At 40.9% G+C, this 15,542-nt stretch overlaps 1 protein-coding gene across 1 annotated transcript; it reads left to right on the forward strand.

Moving 5' to 3' along the window:
- The first annotated feature begins 3,136 nt into the window (after positions 1-3,136).
- LOC110626034 (zinc finger protein CONSTANS-LIKE 14) lies at positions 3,137-5,552 on the forward strand. Its single transcript, XM_021771764.2, has 4 exons — positions 3,137-4,125; positions 4,313-4,516; positions 4,823-5,085; positions 5,191-5,552. The coding sequence occupies exons 1-4, from the start codon at positions 3,373-3,375 to the stop codon at positions 5,285-5,287; spliced, it is 1,317 nt and encodes a 438-aa protein (XP_021627456.1). The 5' UTR covers positions 3,137-3,372; the 3' UTR covers positions 5,288-5,552.
- The last annotated feature ends 9,990 nt before the right edge of the window (positions 5,553-15,542 follow it).

Genomic DNA, 15,542 nt, shown 5'->3' on the forward strand with positions numbered 1-15,542 from the left:
TGCTAGAGCATTTGATGAGGGCTCTAGTGTGGGGTTTTATGTTTACAGTTATGGTGCATGCACAGGTCAAGTTTGGTATATAAAAAGTTTAAAATTTTTATGAAAATGTTTGATCATGTATGAGATTTTATAAGGTACACAGGATGTATAGTAGGCTTGCTACGGGTCCCGACAACCTTAAATCGATCTGGATTCTAGCGCCGGTAGCGGTCTGGTTTCCGGGTCGTTACACAAAAGGTCCCAAAAAAGTCAGTTTGATCATCCAAAATACAAGCATGTATAAAGAAGTGCGTCCATTTTTCACCATCATAGAGATGTTGGATCGCCACGCTAGGCATAAGCCTCTAGCAAAACCCACTGGATCAACCACGATGATATAAAAAAAAACCACATTTTGCCATTCATTTTTTAACAGCATGTTCCTTGTTCTTGGTCTCCATTAGAAAAACCACATCCGGGGAATGAGATTTAGAGATCCCTTTAAGGTTGTGGATTGTTAGGAGATTCTCCATACCTTGACAATTCCAACTCAAAAGCTTCATTGGGCACTTTGCGGCCATTTTAGTCTAGCTTCGTCCGCTCTCAGAATGTTTGAAACATCAATAGTGGCTCTCTTACTTCCATTTAGAGTAAGGTCATCAATTCTAGTCCTTTTTCCTATTGCATTCTGCATAGATGTCAGCTCCCCTGGTGCTTTCTTATCATGTTCAGATGGTATCTCCTCTAAAACTACTGAAGAGGCGAGTGCCTTCATTTGGGCTCGGCATTTTCAACTTCGTGTATTCTGCATGGTAGGAGAGCCAGCTTTCGAAAAGGTTACCTCAGTCTCCTCTTGTTCTTTTCTCCTTGAGATTCTAGGGAAAAGATGTTCAGTAAGTTGAATTAAGCTTTCAAATGGCATCCATTTCTAGATGCTCAAATCCTTTGGTAGAATATGAAGCTTGCTACAACGGACAACAAGGAGTTTATTTCTATCAGACCATCATGAATGGGGACTTTATTTAGGCTGGAAGTTGAGTATGGAATTTGAGGAACATGGGCCGGCCCTTTTGAGTTATTGGGTTTCAAATGTTGAGCAGAGGTACCAGCCTTATTTGTGGCAGAAAAGGAGCCCAAGGAAGAAATCGGCCCAGCCTGTGAAATGTTACCAGCATCTCTCTCTTTGGGTTTTTTTGTCTAGATACTTGTATTAAAAGTCAACAGTTGTAAATAACCAGTGAGAAAAGGAAAATCCTAAAAAAGAAGATTTGTGTTGACTTGTCCTTTCCCTTCCAAGGCAAGATACTCCCTAAAAAGGTCTTAGATCTAACGTGGAGGTAAGGGTGTAGGAAAAGGATCCACCATTTGCAGTAAGGTAACGTTAGGGTTCATAGAGGACTCTTGGCTCGAAAAAATTGGTGTGTACTGGTTTGTGATTGCAAGTTTGTTAGGGACCAAATTCTTGGAAAAAGCAATCTGTGGTATGGAGGGATGGGTACTCGAAACCGGCTGGTTTTGCACTACCCTTGTGGTGGATTTTGGTGGTTGTGAAGTGGTTTCACTCAAATCAATGGAGATTAATGGTGGAGAAGGAGTTGATATTCTTGAAACCACGGTGGTATTATCAGTCCTCTATTTTGAACTCGTTCCAACTTCCAACTGTATTGTGAGTGATTGGCCAACCATTTTATTAGGTAGAGAGAAGGTAGCTTTTGGTAGGTGTGGTGCCTTTAACCAAGGACCGAAATTTGATTTCCCCTCAAAGTTGTTCTAAAATCTCATGTGTAGATCTTCATTTCTATAGTTCTTCCCTAGATGACTAATAATACCACAAGAAACAGAAGTATGGTAACTTCTCATAGCAAAAAGATGCCCAATGAAGGGTATCATTCTATCTTTTTCACTTAAAGCCCGTTGAAAGGGGACGATCAAGGTAAAGAGAGACTCTGATACGTAGGAAGTGAGGTATGCCAATAGCTCCTCCTTAAGCCACATTGACATTTTCAAACTTACCAGTAAAGTTACCTATGATTCTAGCATTATCCACATTCAGTTGATTATGGGGGAGACTGTGAACTTGGATCCAAAACGGTGTAGTGTTGAAAGATCCTCAAGGGGGATATCTAGGGGCCAATCGCAGAGAGATAAGAGCTGATTATTGATCAACCATGGTCGTTGTTCCATAACTAATCTGATGTCAACCTCTTGGCTAAAGGAAAATAAATACATGTTATTGCCTTTAGGGGTGACTTGAAAATCTCTCCTAGTATTCCATGATTTAGTAAGAGCGGCTTGAATGATATTAGTAAAGGAGCAATCTGAGATCAATTTGTCGATAAGTATCATGTTATGGATCTGCTTAATGCTCATATTGTCTGTTTTCAACTCCAAGAAGGGTTTACCACAGTTCAGGTGTTGAGTCACATAGATGAGGTTATCAATATCTTGAAATTTATTTACTAGGGGAGGAGGACAATAGAGAATAGAATGGAGAAGGAACAAGAAGGTAAAAGGCTTAAATAGAAGGCAAGATGCCAAGAGAAAGGGACAATTACCCAGAAAGAAGGCAAGAAGACTATCAAATTGAGATATATTCACTTTCCAGGAAATGAGCTCAGGTTTTCCTCATTAGTCTTACTTAATAAATAGTTAGAGAGATTTTTTTGAAAGGAATAATTAGAAAAATTTAAATTTGAGATTCACACAGAAAGCCATGCAAAAAAAAAGTTGTTGGAATTATTTAAAATTTTTTAAATTAAATTTTTAGATAAACTTTATCTATTATAAACTCAAAACATATAAATATATGTTATGTAATTTTTTTATAAAAAGACCTATATTTATATATTTTAATTTATATAAATTTCATTACATAAAAAATATTTATCTAAATTCAATTTATCATAAATCATAAATCATAAAATTTTTGAAGTATAAGCAATTACATTTCAATATAAAAAATTAGATGAGACTCGTATTGCCGTTTGGATGAATGGTGAACTAAATCCACTTAATAATTTCCTTGTCGTGAAAGCTTTTTCCGAATAAAGGGAAAGACGCAAATGCCCTTTGGTTCCAGCTCATCAAAAAGTGATGAATTTATCACGTGTGGATCCCCACCTGTCACCGCCATCAATCTCCCATTACAGATTTACGTCTGCAATCTCTTTCATTCCTTCCTTTTCCATGCTTATCATGCTTCTCGGCAGAACTTCGCTTCCTCTTGGCTCTCTTCTGTACTCACCCATGTGCTCTATCTATCTTTTCATCAAACTGAGAACCGCATCATTTCAATTACTTCTAATAATTTCTACTGCATCTCCACCTTAAATTTCCTCTTTCCATATCCATTTCTACTGGGTTTTGCTTAATTTGTTGTTTTACTGGCTGGTAATGGAGGATTCTTTATGTTCTCAATCAAGAAACTCTTTATTGATACCACCGTGTGATTTTTGCAACTCTAATGTTGCTCTTTTGTACTGTAAGGCTGACTCTGCGAAGCTCTGTTTCCTTTGTGACCACCAGGTTCACTCTGCAAATGCTCTCTCTCTCAAGCACCTCAGGTCACTCATTTGTGACAATTGCTGGGCTGAATCAGCCTCAGTTCAGTTCTCATTGGATAATCTTGTCCTCTGTCAAGATTGTGATGCTAGCTTCTCTGTTTCACCACCTTTTCATAGTCGAATTCCTATTGAAGGCTTCACGGGATGCCCGCCAGCCATTGAGCTCGCTTCTCTATTTGGGCTTGATTTGCAACCGAAAATTTTTACGACTTCAGATACCGGGTGTTCTTTGTATGAGCAAAAAACGGTAGATTTGCAAGATTTGTTGGTTCCAAGTGGTAGTTCTTCAGTTTTCTTGTGCTCTGGCAAGTGTAGGCGAGAAATGCATCAGCAATTGATGGAGTTGGGCAAGAGGGAAAATATAAGAGTGGATGGAGATGCAGAAGAATTGGGGCCTGAGACTCCGCCAAGTAGATGTGCACAGCTCCGGAGTTTGGAGAGTCTCGAAGTGGATAATGTGGATGAGGAAGAATTGCTTAACCAACAAGTGCCGTTTACTTCTGTGTTGCCCAATCAGGAAGGTGCAAGCGACAGTGAGGGAGATCTTTTGTGGGATTGTGATCCACCATATCAGGCAGCTCAGGTTTGGACCAAAATTTCTAATACTGTCTACTAGACATGCTGGTAATAAGTTTTCAAGTGGGAGGGTTGCATACCATTAATGCATGTCTGAATGATATTATAGATTCAATTAATAAACACAAGAAGTTGTAATCTGTTTTATTTGGATGAAAATAGTTTCTATAAATGTATTTCTCTTGCCTTCCCAGATATGGGATTTTCAACTGGGAGCAACAAGAGATTGTGCAGAACCTGGTCCAAAAGAAGCAGGAGACAATGCAAAGGATCCTGGCCTCAGGATCAAGAATTATGACAACCTTACTGAAGAAGCTGCCTTCAATACAAGAAAACTGTCGGAAGACATATATGAACTAAATTTCTCTACGCCCTCTGAGAATATACGGTCAAGAGATGTAAGCCATTCTATTTTCTCTAATTTCAAACGATTTGTCTGTTGGGGACATTTGTGAACCATGAATAGCATTTTGAAGGCAATTTCATCTTGAGAGATATTAATTGAAAATTTTCTCATCAACTGTTTGGAGGAATTATCTTGCAGGGAAGAAACTTGTCTTCATAAGTATAGCAGAAGGTGCCAATGCACTGATGAAGGCTTCTATTGAGTAGCTTGCATAGTTGGTCCCTATGCCTAAAATCAGCACAGGAAGGGCCTTACTGCTTTATGTTAAATGTATTAATTATATCCTTGTCAATTGCAGAGTTGCTCTAATAAAAAATTGTCCATGGACACAGCAAGAACAGGAGAAACTGAAACTACATCCCTAATTGAACCATCATTAGAATCCATATTAATGGAGGCCAAAACTTGCACTAGCCCCAGTAATGTGCAGGTAGCGGAGAGGTCTCCTCTGGCTTGTTTTGGAACTGCATTCAGGGTGAGACCAAAGGTGGACATGGAACTTCTTGCAAAGAACAGATGCATTGCCATGTTACGATACAAGGAGAAAAAGCAAACTCGAAGGTATAATACTTATCCTTCATTTATATATGTTGATTCTTTGGCCTTCAAAAAACTTAATTAGAAACTTCATGTTTATTGTATAATGATGTTATAAACTATGAACAGATTTGATCATCGTGTTCGCTACGAGTCAAGGAAGGCTATAGCTGATACGAGGACAAGAGTGAAAGGGCGCTTTGCGAAGGCAGGTGAAAATTGCTGATGTTCATGTGATGGAAGAATGTTTCTGATAGTTGTGTTCCCTGGATTCACTCTGTGTACATATATGAAGCATTTTCCTCAATATCCAGTCAAATGTCGGACGACTGGGCTGGAGTGTGAAACTTGCTGGAGTGAATATCTGCAGATAGCTCAACTCGAGACTGAGATCATGTCTGATATCATATTGATAAAATGTATCAGATTTAACTCCAAAAAACACTTTATGAAATGAGAATTGCCATAATCACATATGAATTATTTTGCTTGAATACCATGGGGATGTGGAACTTCACAAGATATTCTTACAATGATCCTTCAATTTTGTATGTAGTTGCAGGAGTTCATCTAGCCTATAAACCCAGTAAATCTGATAATTTCTGACCCTGAAACAGTGTTGAGAAAGAGAGAACTAGGCACATAGCAACCACTCTTGTTGCAGCAAAAGCTCAAGTTGCAAGCTCTAGGCTTAGGAGTATCTTTTAAGGAAATAATGCAATTGTACACAAGGGAGGCTGGATATTTCTTCAATTCTACCAAATATATTAAGAAGCTTAATTTGATTTTTGTAAAATTAGATTAGAGGTCTAGATCCACTTTTCCTTTGGAATGAACGAATTCACAGAAACTCAATTTAATTTAATTGATTTTTTATTTTATTTTTTTAATTTAAAAAAAATTATTTTAACAAAAATTAAAATTTTACATAATTTTTAAAATTTTATTTAAATTTATTTTTTTACAAAATGAATCATCTCGAGTTTTAATTTTTGTCCAAATTAATTGATGATTATCTAGTTTTTATTACATAATTTCAGTGTGTTTTCTTTTAAAAAGTAATAGTTAAATATGATTTTATATTTTATACTACTAATAATAAATTTTCATAAAAAAAAATATCAATATTTAACATAAAATTGAACATATTTTCATTTAAATAAAATCGATAAATTAATCGAAATAAAAATTAAAAATAAGCTTTTAGATATGGATAAAAAAAATTAGGGGCAAAACTAAACTTTATTCTATTTTAATATATTATTAGTGATTTATAGTTTAACCTAACATCTCAACAACAGTTAGCTAAATGAAGAATTAAAAAAGGAAAAAATTTCTTTGTAAAAGCTTAGTATTATTATACAGATTTCCTAAGAAAATCTTTTCATCTATCATAAAAATGAGTGCCCTCTAAGTTTTTAGCAGTCAGCAATCTATTCGTTTTAAAATTGAATCCAACCGAATACACTGAAAATTAAAATTTTAGTATTTATAAAAGTCAAATTGAATCGATTTTGATTAAAAATCGAATCAAATCAAACTAATCTGATATGATTTTATTCAATTTAATCGGTTTGAATTTTTAATAAATTTTTTATTTTTTACAATTTATTTTTAATATTTTAAAATTTAATTAAAATATTTCAACCTTAATATTTTGATCTTTCTGTATTATTAAAAATAATATATTATTATCACTAATCGGTTCAGTTCGATTTTTTTATCAAAACCAAACCGAATTGAAATAATTAAAAATTTTAAAATTAAAAATCGAACCGAATCGAAATGAATAAAAAATCGAACTGAATAAAAAATCGAACTGAATTTTTAAATTAATTCAGTTCGATCAGTTGTTTCGATTTGAATCGAATACTGATCACCCATACTAGTTTTCGTTTCTAACTTTCTATTTCAAATCAATAATTTTATAAAAATTTAATTAAATTAATTTTTTTTACAAATTCTCTAATTTGAGATTAAAAATTTTAATTTTCAAATTAAAAATATTTTAAATAAAATATAAATTATATAATAATTTCATGAATTTTTTTATAAAATAATCCAAAATTATGATATAATGAAAGATTTCAACATCTTCTATGCAATTTTTTATCTATTAAATCTAACTCATAATTTTTTTTTTTCAATTTAAGGCTATTGAAGATTGAGATTTACAATATAAATAAAAAAAGGGAAAATTCATGAGAAAACTCTTGAAGTTAGAAAAGAAAAAATTTTAAAAAAAGTCATTTATGTGGTCTTGAAATTGTGAAACTCATGTGGGAGTTGAGGAGAATGGGATGAGAACAAAAATCCCAATAAGCAAATGGTTCAAATAATTGTAGAGTTGGGTAGTTGACCTTGGGGAATGGATGAAGAGTCCCATATTTATTTGTGTTGTAAATAGAGCAAAGAGACATACCTTCACCCACCAATTAAAGTGAACAACTTTAATTCACATGCAAGTTGAGTGTCCTACATGCTCTTTCTTCTCCTAAATCCCTTATTTCATGGAATTTAATTTTTTTTTTTTTTTTTTATCAATGCGTTATAAATAGCATTTTACATTAGGTATATTTATAAAAGGGCTTAGAAAAGAACTAAAAGTCTAATTTATCCAATTAAATTAACTAAATATAAATTCAAAAAGTAGTATATAAATTCATAATTTAATATCTAATCATTTAAATTTAAACTAATAATTATAACAACCACTAAAATATTAAAGAAAACATTGACACGCTGCTTGATAGACAAGAAATAGGACAGAAAAATATGACAACGGTAACAAAAATTGATAGACAACAGCGACTAATTGATATATCACTATAACAACCACAAGTTACACTAAGACATATATTGGTAGATATGCATGCAATAGAAATTAAAAACAAAAGGACCCTTAATTTAGTAGAAGTACAACTATGACCAACAAGGAGAAGATGTGATAGAGTTTCAGCTTGTGGAAGCATAAATAACCAGACATTGCATTGCGGTATCAAAATATCAATATCATTCTGTAACGACCCGAAAATCGGACCGCTACCGGCGCTAGGATCCAGATCGGCTTATGTAACGACCCGAAAATCGGAGCGCTACCGGCGCTAGGATCCAGATCGGCTTAAGGCCGCCGGGACCCGTAGCAAGCCTGACATCTAACCTGTAAACCTGTATAATCCCATACATGATCAACAACATACATAAAAATTAAAACTTTTATTTCCATATACATCAACCATACTCAACCTGTGCATGCACTGTATATAACATAAAACATAAACATTGATCCCTCTGTGGGATCTCATCAGTGCCCCCAGATGGGTGACATAACATATGTTGAGTTGGTTTACATAAACATCGTAAAATCTCTAAGATCATGTAATAAAAGGGATAACAATCATCTATGGTCAAGCACACCTCTAACATCCATATACATCATTACATAACTATACTGTACTTTTACATTACATCGTACTACGATTTGTCATGTCCACATTCTATCTATTACACAACAAGCTTTACTCTAACCGACCTCCTCTTCTATCCTGTACCTGCAAGCCTGGGGGTAAAAGGGAGAGGGGTGAGCTAAAAGCCCAGTGAGCAGAACTATAAAACATATTAACACTATGCTCCAATGAAATGCATCATAACACAGACAATTCACATAAGGGTTGGGTGAACTTGTCACCAATTAGTCCAAGCTAACTCTGTGCCAGGCCGTAGCATGGGGTCCTGGTCTTCCTGTCATACATACATTACTTACCATTATCCCAGGGCCTCCTCTGGGCTCCTGGTCTTCGAGTCCCATTACCGTGCCAGGCCGTAGAATGGGGTCCTGGTCTTTCCTTACTCTGTGCCAGGCCGTAGAATGGGGTCCTGGTCTTCCTGTCATGGACTAATTGGATCATCCAACATTCACCCACATCAACAACAATCGATGCAATGCGGCATATTCGTGAAATTAATGCAATCATCCTATTGCATAATCATGATGCATGAAACATGATAAAACATTTAATTTAAAAGATTAAGTTTAGTTCCACTCACCTCTGGCTGACTCTGACAACACCGAAATAGCTGAACTCACTGCTGGGGTCATCGGTTCCTCGGGTCCGAACCTACACGGTGGACTCAAATGAGGGACCAAACATACCTGAACATAACTATAAACTACTCCCCAAAAACCCCCTAAAACATCATGAAACAACCATACAAAATCATGCAAAGGAGGCCTGGACAGGGCACTTTTGGCGGCAGGTTCGGCGGCCGAAAGTCCCTCCAGAGCCGAAAGTCAGGCAGGTTCGGCGGCACCTTCGGCGGCCGAAACTCCCAGACAGAGACGAAACTCATGCATGTTCGGCGGCACTTTCGGCGGCCGAAACTGCCAGACAGAGACGAAAGTCTCCCTTTTGGGGGCAAGCTTCGACAGCCGAAAGGCTGCCTCCCCAGCCATGTTCGGCGGCCGAAAGTCCTTCGGCTGCCGAACCTCGTTTCTGCCAAAGGGCAGAAACTTGGCTCCCTTTACACATTTCGCCTCCAAACCTTCCAAACATGCATTAAACCTATTCTACAACACACATACACAAGCATACATGTTCCTAGGGGCCTCAAACCATCATAAACCCCATCTACAACACATCAAGCATCCACATTGTTCAAGAACATACATTTATACCCATAAACATAACCATAACCTAAACATGCATTCTACCCCCATAGATCTACTTAAAACTTACTTAAAACATGCAATGAGCTTAAGATCGGCTCTTACCTCTTGAAGATCGAGAGGGAGACGACCTAAACTCGAAGTTGGGAGAGATTGGGTTCTTGAACCTCCAAGCTCCAAAACTTTGCTCAAAAGCTTCAATCTTCAAAACAAAGTTAAAACAAATGAAAATCTTGAAAGATTTAGAGGAAAAACATCAAAGATGGGTGAGGGACGGCGAAGAGCTCACCTTGGCCGAAAATGGGGAAAAAGCTCGCCCATTTTCGGCTAAGGGACCCTTTTATAGTGGCTGGCCAGACCACGTTCGGGGGCCGAATGTGCCTCCGCATGCATGCCATGTTCGGCGGCCGAACTTGGGGTTCGACGGCCGAACCTAGACTTCCCTCACTTATGCTTTCGGGGGCCTAAAGCACACCCGCAACGCATGCATGTTCGGCGGCCGAACTTGAGGTTCGGCGGCCGAACCTGAGTTTTCCTCCAATGCTATTTTCATGCAAAAACTCATTTTCTTTCATGCTTAAAACATAAAACACATTAAAACATTTCATAAAAAACATGGTTTTACCCTACTAGAGGCTTCCGACATCCGAGATTCCACCGGACGGTAGGAATTCCGATACCGGAGTCTAACCGGGTATTACATTCTCCCCCCCTTAAGAACATTCGTCCCCGAATGTTCCTCAACTAGCACATGCAAGGCATACAACATATTATACACATAAAACACATGAAGCATATAAGAAACCAACCTTAGAAAAGATAAGGGTACTGCTGGAGCATGGACTCCCGTGTCTCCCAGGTGCATTCTTCCATATTGTGGTGGTTCCAAAGGACTTTCACCATCGGGATTTCCTTGTTTCTCAGCTTCCTGATTTGAGTGTCCAGAATCCGTACCGGCTGCTCAACATAGGTGAGATCCTCTTGGATCTCCACATCAGGCTCACTAAGAACCTTGCCCGGATCTGACACGAACTTTCTCAACATAGAAACATGGAAAACCGGATGGATTCTCTCCATTGAAGCAGGTAAATCCAGCTTGTACGATACATTCCCAATCCTTTGCAAGACTTCAAAGGGTTCGATGTACCGCGGAGCCAGCTTACCCTTCTTTCCGAACCGAACCACTCCTTTCATTGGAGACACCTTGAGCAATACTAGATCCCCCTCCTGGAACTCTACTTGCCTTCTGCGGATGTCTGCATAACTCTTCTGTCTGCTTGCAGCAGTCTTGATTCTTTCTCTGATTAAGGGTACCACCCTGCTGGTGATCTCTACTAGCTCAAGCCCTGCCAAGGCCTTTTCTCCAACTTTCTCCCAGCAAACAGGTGACCTGCACTTCCTCCCATATAAAGCTTCATATGGAGCCATCCCGATGCTAGCATGATGGCTGTTATTGTAGGCAAACTCCACCAAAGGTAGATGCTGCCTCCAAGAACCGCCAAAGTCCAGCACACACATTCTTAGCATATCTTCTATGGTCTGGATGGTCCTTTCTGACTGTCCGTCTGTCTGTGGATGGAAGGCAGTGCTAAAATCCAACCCGGTACCCATGGCATCCTGCAGACTCCGCCAAAACCTGGAGGTGAACTGGGGTCCTCTATCTGACACTATAGAAACAGGAACCCCATGCAGTCTGACTATCTCTTCAACATACACCTGCGCCAATTTGTCCACAGAATAGCCACTCCTGACAGGGATGAAGTGAGCAGATTTGGTGAGTCTGTCCACAATCACCCATATGGAGTCCAATCTGTTGGACGTCGCCGGTAACCCCACTACGAAGTCCATAGCTATATTCTCCCATTTCCACTCTGGAATAGGTAGCGGGTTAAGCATTCCAGCCGGCTTCTGATGTTCCAGCTTCACCCTCTGACACACTTCGTAGGCTGACACAAACTGTGCCACATCTCTCTTCATAGCTGGCCACCAGTAAACCTTTTTCAGATCCTGATACATCTTGGTGGCCCCGGGGTGAATGTTGTCTCTTGCATTATGAGCCTCTCTCATAATGTCTCCCTTTAGCCCTATGTCATCTGGTACACACAAACGACTCCCATAGCGGAGGATCCCCTTATTGTCAAATCTGAACTCACTGTCCTTGCCTGACTGAACAGTCCTGGCAATCTTCACTAACTCTGGGTCCTCATGCTGTTTCTGAGCCACCTGCTCCAGAAACACGGGTGTCACTTTCATCTGAGCAACCAAGGCACCTGTACCAGACAACTCCAACTGTAGACCTTCATCAATGAGCTTGTAAAACTCCTTCACAATTGGTCTCCTCTCTGCCGTGATGTGGGATAGACTGCCTAGTGACTTCAGGCTTAGGGCGTCTGCCACGACATTCGCCTTACCCGGATGATACTGAATCTTGCAATCATAGTCACTCAGCAGCTCCACCCATCTCCTCTGTCTCAAGTTCAAATCTCTTTGACTCAGGATGTACTGCAGGCTCTTATGATCTGTAAAGATCTCACATTTTACCCCATAGAGGTAGTGCCTCCACATCTTGAGTGCAAAGATTACTGCTGCCATCTCAAGGTCATGTGTGGGGTAATTCAACTCATGCTTCTTTAGCTGCCTCGAAGCATAAGCAATCACCCTCTCATTTTGCATCAGTACACAACCCAGTCCCACACGGGACGCATCACAAAAGACTGTAAAGTCCTCATCACTAGATGGCGGAGCTAAAACTGGTGCTGAAGTCAACCTCTTCTTAAGCTCTTCAAAACTCTCTTCGCACTGGTCGGTCCATAGAAATTTCTGATTCTTCCTGGTTAGTCTGGTCAGAGGAGTTGCTATTTTCGAGAAGTCCTGAATGAACCTCCTGTAGTAACCTGCCAAACCCAAGAAACTCCTGATCTCCGTCACTGAAGTGGGTCTAGGCCAGTTAGCCACAGTTTCTGTCTTCTTGGAGTCCACCTCTATCCCATTCTCTGACACTACATGCCCCAAGAACGAAATGCTCCTCAACCAGAACTCACACTTAGAGAACTTAGCATACAAGCCATGTTCCCTCAAGGTCTGTAGAACCAACCTCAGATGATGGGCATGCTCCTCTGCATTCCTGGAATACACTAGGATATCATCTATGAAGACAATAACGAAGTGATCCAGGTACTGGCTAAACACTCTATTCATGAGATCCATGAATGCTGCAGGGGCGTTGGTTAACCCGAACGGCATTACAAGGAACTCAAAATGCCCATATCTGGTCCTGAAAGCCGTCTTTGGCACATCCTCATCTCTGATCCTCATCTGGTGGTACCCAGATCTCAGATCTATTTTGGAGAAATAACCCGCTCCTGCTAGCTGGTCGAATAGATCGTCGATCCTTGGCAAAGGGTACTTGTTCTTGGTAGTGACTTTGTTCAACTGCCTGTAGTCGATACAAAGTCTAAGGGATCCATCCTTCTTTCTCACGAACAAAACTGGAGCACCCCAGGGTGAGGTACTCGGTCGGATGAAGCCCTTGTCTACCAGCTCCTGCAACTGCTCCTTCAACTCTTTCAATTCTGCTGGCGCCATCCTGTAGGGAGGGATAGAGATTGGTCGGGTTCCAGGCATTAGTTCTATCTCGAACTCTATCTCCCTAGCAGGTGGTAAACCTGGCAGCTCGTCTGGGAACACATCTAAGAACTCTCTAACCACTGGCACTGAGGCGGGCTCTCTGACCTGACTGCTAAGCTCTCTCACATGAGCCAAATACCCCTGACATCCCCTCCTGAGCAACCTACGAGCCTGAAGAGCTGATATCAGACCTCTAGGTGTACCCCTCTTGTCTCCTCTGAAGACAACCTCAGACCCATCCTGACCTCTGAACCTGACTACCTTGTCCCTGCAGTCCAAGGTAGCACCATGGGTAGATAACCAGTCCATCCCTAGAATGACGTCAAAATCTATCAAATCTAGAACCACTAGGTTGGCGGACAAGCATCTTCCCTCAACAAACACAGGACTACACTGGCAGACTGACTCTGCCATTGATGGATCACACTTGGGTCCACTGACCCAGAGAGGACACTCTAACCCAGAAGTCATCAGACCTAACCTCCCCACGGCTCTCGGAGCAATAAAAGAATGAGATGCACCAGGGTCCATCAAGGCATACACATCTGAACAACCAATGATTAAGTTACCTGCCACTACGGTGTTAGATGCATCTGCCTCCTGCTGTGTCATTGTGAAGATCCGTGCTGGAGCTGACGGACCTTCACCTCTGAAACTCGCTGAACAAGAGGCTGCCCCTCACCCTCTGCCTCTGCCACTGGCCTGAGTCATGGCTGGAGCTGCTGGCTGCGCTACACTGCCTGAGCTGTCTGCTGGGACTGAGCCATCGGGACTGCTCTTGGACATTCTCGAGCCATATGCCCCTCCTGACCACATCTGAAACAGGCGTTCGTCCCAAACCGACATACTCCCCTGTGTGGCCTACCACACTTCGCACAAACTGCATTATCCGCACCAGAGCTTGAGCCACTCCCAAATCCCAGACTGGACTTGACTTTATTCCAGAACTTATTCTTCTTACCCTTGGGCTTACCCCATCTCTTACTGCCTGAAGCTGCTGCACTCAGGGTAGAAGGATCTAATCTTCCCCCACCCGGAGTTTTAGAACCAGAAGGCTGTGCCACTGTCTGCTTAACTGTCCCCTGAATGATGGCACTGGCCTCCATTTTCCTAGCCATATCTACTATGGCATGGAAGCTCTCCCTGTCCATGGACTGAATCAAGGAGGAATACCTGGAATGAAGTTTCATGACATACCTCCTTGACTTCTTCGAATCTGTATCCAGACTCTGCCCAGCAAAGGCAACAGCTCCAAGAATCTGTCGGTGTACTCCTCTACACTCATTTCATCTGTCTGCCTCAACTGTTCAAACTCTATCATCTTCAGCTCCCTTGAACTATCGGGAAAAGCCCATCCTGCAAACTCGTTTGCAAATTCTTCCCAGGACATGCTGTCCACTCTCGGGTTCACATAATTCTTGAACCACTCTCGTGCCTTCTTGCACTTAAGCGTGAACCCAGCCATCTGAATGGCTCTACTGTCATCAGCCCCAATCTCCTCTGTAATCACTTTAACCCTTTCAAGATACACAAATGGGTCATCCCCTTTTTCATACTGGGGAGCACCCAATTTCATGTAGTCAGTCATCTTAACCTTGCTCCCACTGGCTGAGCTAGGTCTAGATGGCTGAGCAACTGGGGCTGCTGGTTCTGTAGGTGGTGGAGGTGGTGCAACATTTCTGAGGTAGGTTTGCTGGATTTGGATAGTATGGTGGGGTGGATACATTGGGTATTGTGAATATGGTGGGTAGTAGTGGGTATGGCATCTGTGTGGGATAAGGGGTGAAAGCTAGGGTAATCCGATGTACCTCCCATCGAATACCCGGGATGTTGTGAGAAGTGTGGGTAGTGGGGTGGCTGAACAAATCCCGAGGCCTGAGTGCCTCCTTGGGACTCTCCCATTCCTTCTTCTGACATGCTAACTCCCAGACTGCCATCCCTCCTCTGCTCTACATCCATATCATCCCCCATGTCCTCTGACGCTTCTCCCTGAACTGTTCCTCTAACTGATCTGCTCCTACCCAGATCCAAAGACCTTCTAGGTCTCTTACTGCTCTGTCTCTGCTAGACCTACTAGACATTGCCCTAGGCAATGCTGGAGGACGGGCGCTCGTGCCCTCATCCTCAGGTGGCACTCCAGTCAATCTTGCTGATCGACGAGTTCCCCTCATCCTGTTTTCTGAAAAAC

This window comes from Manihot esculenta, chromosome 11, assembly GCF_001659605.2.
Source record: "Manihot esculenta cultivar AM560-2 chromosome 11, M.esculenta_v8, whole genome shotgun sequence".
Lineage (NCBI taxonomy): Eukaryota > Viridiplantae > Streptophyta > Magnoliopsida > Malpighiales > Euphorbiaceae > Manihot > Manihot esculenta.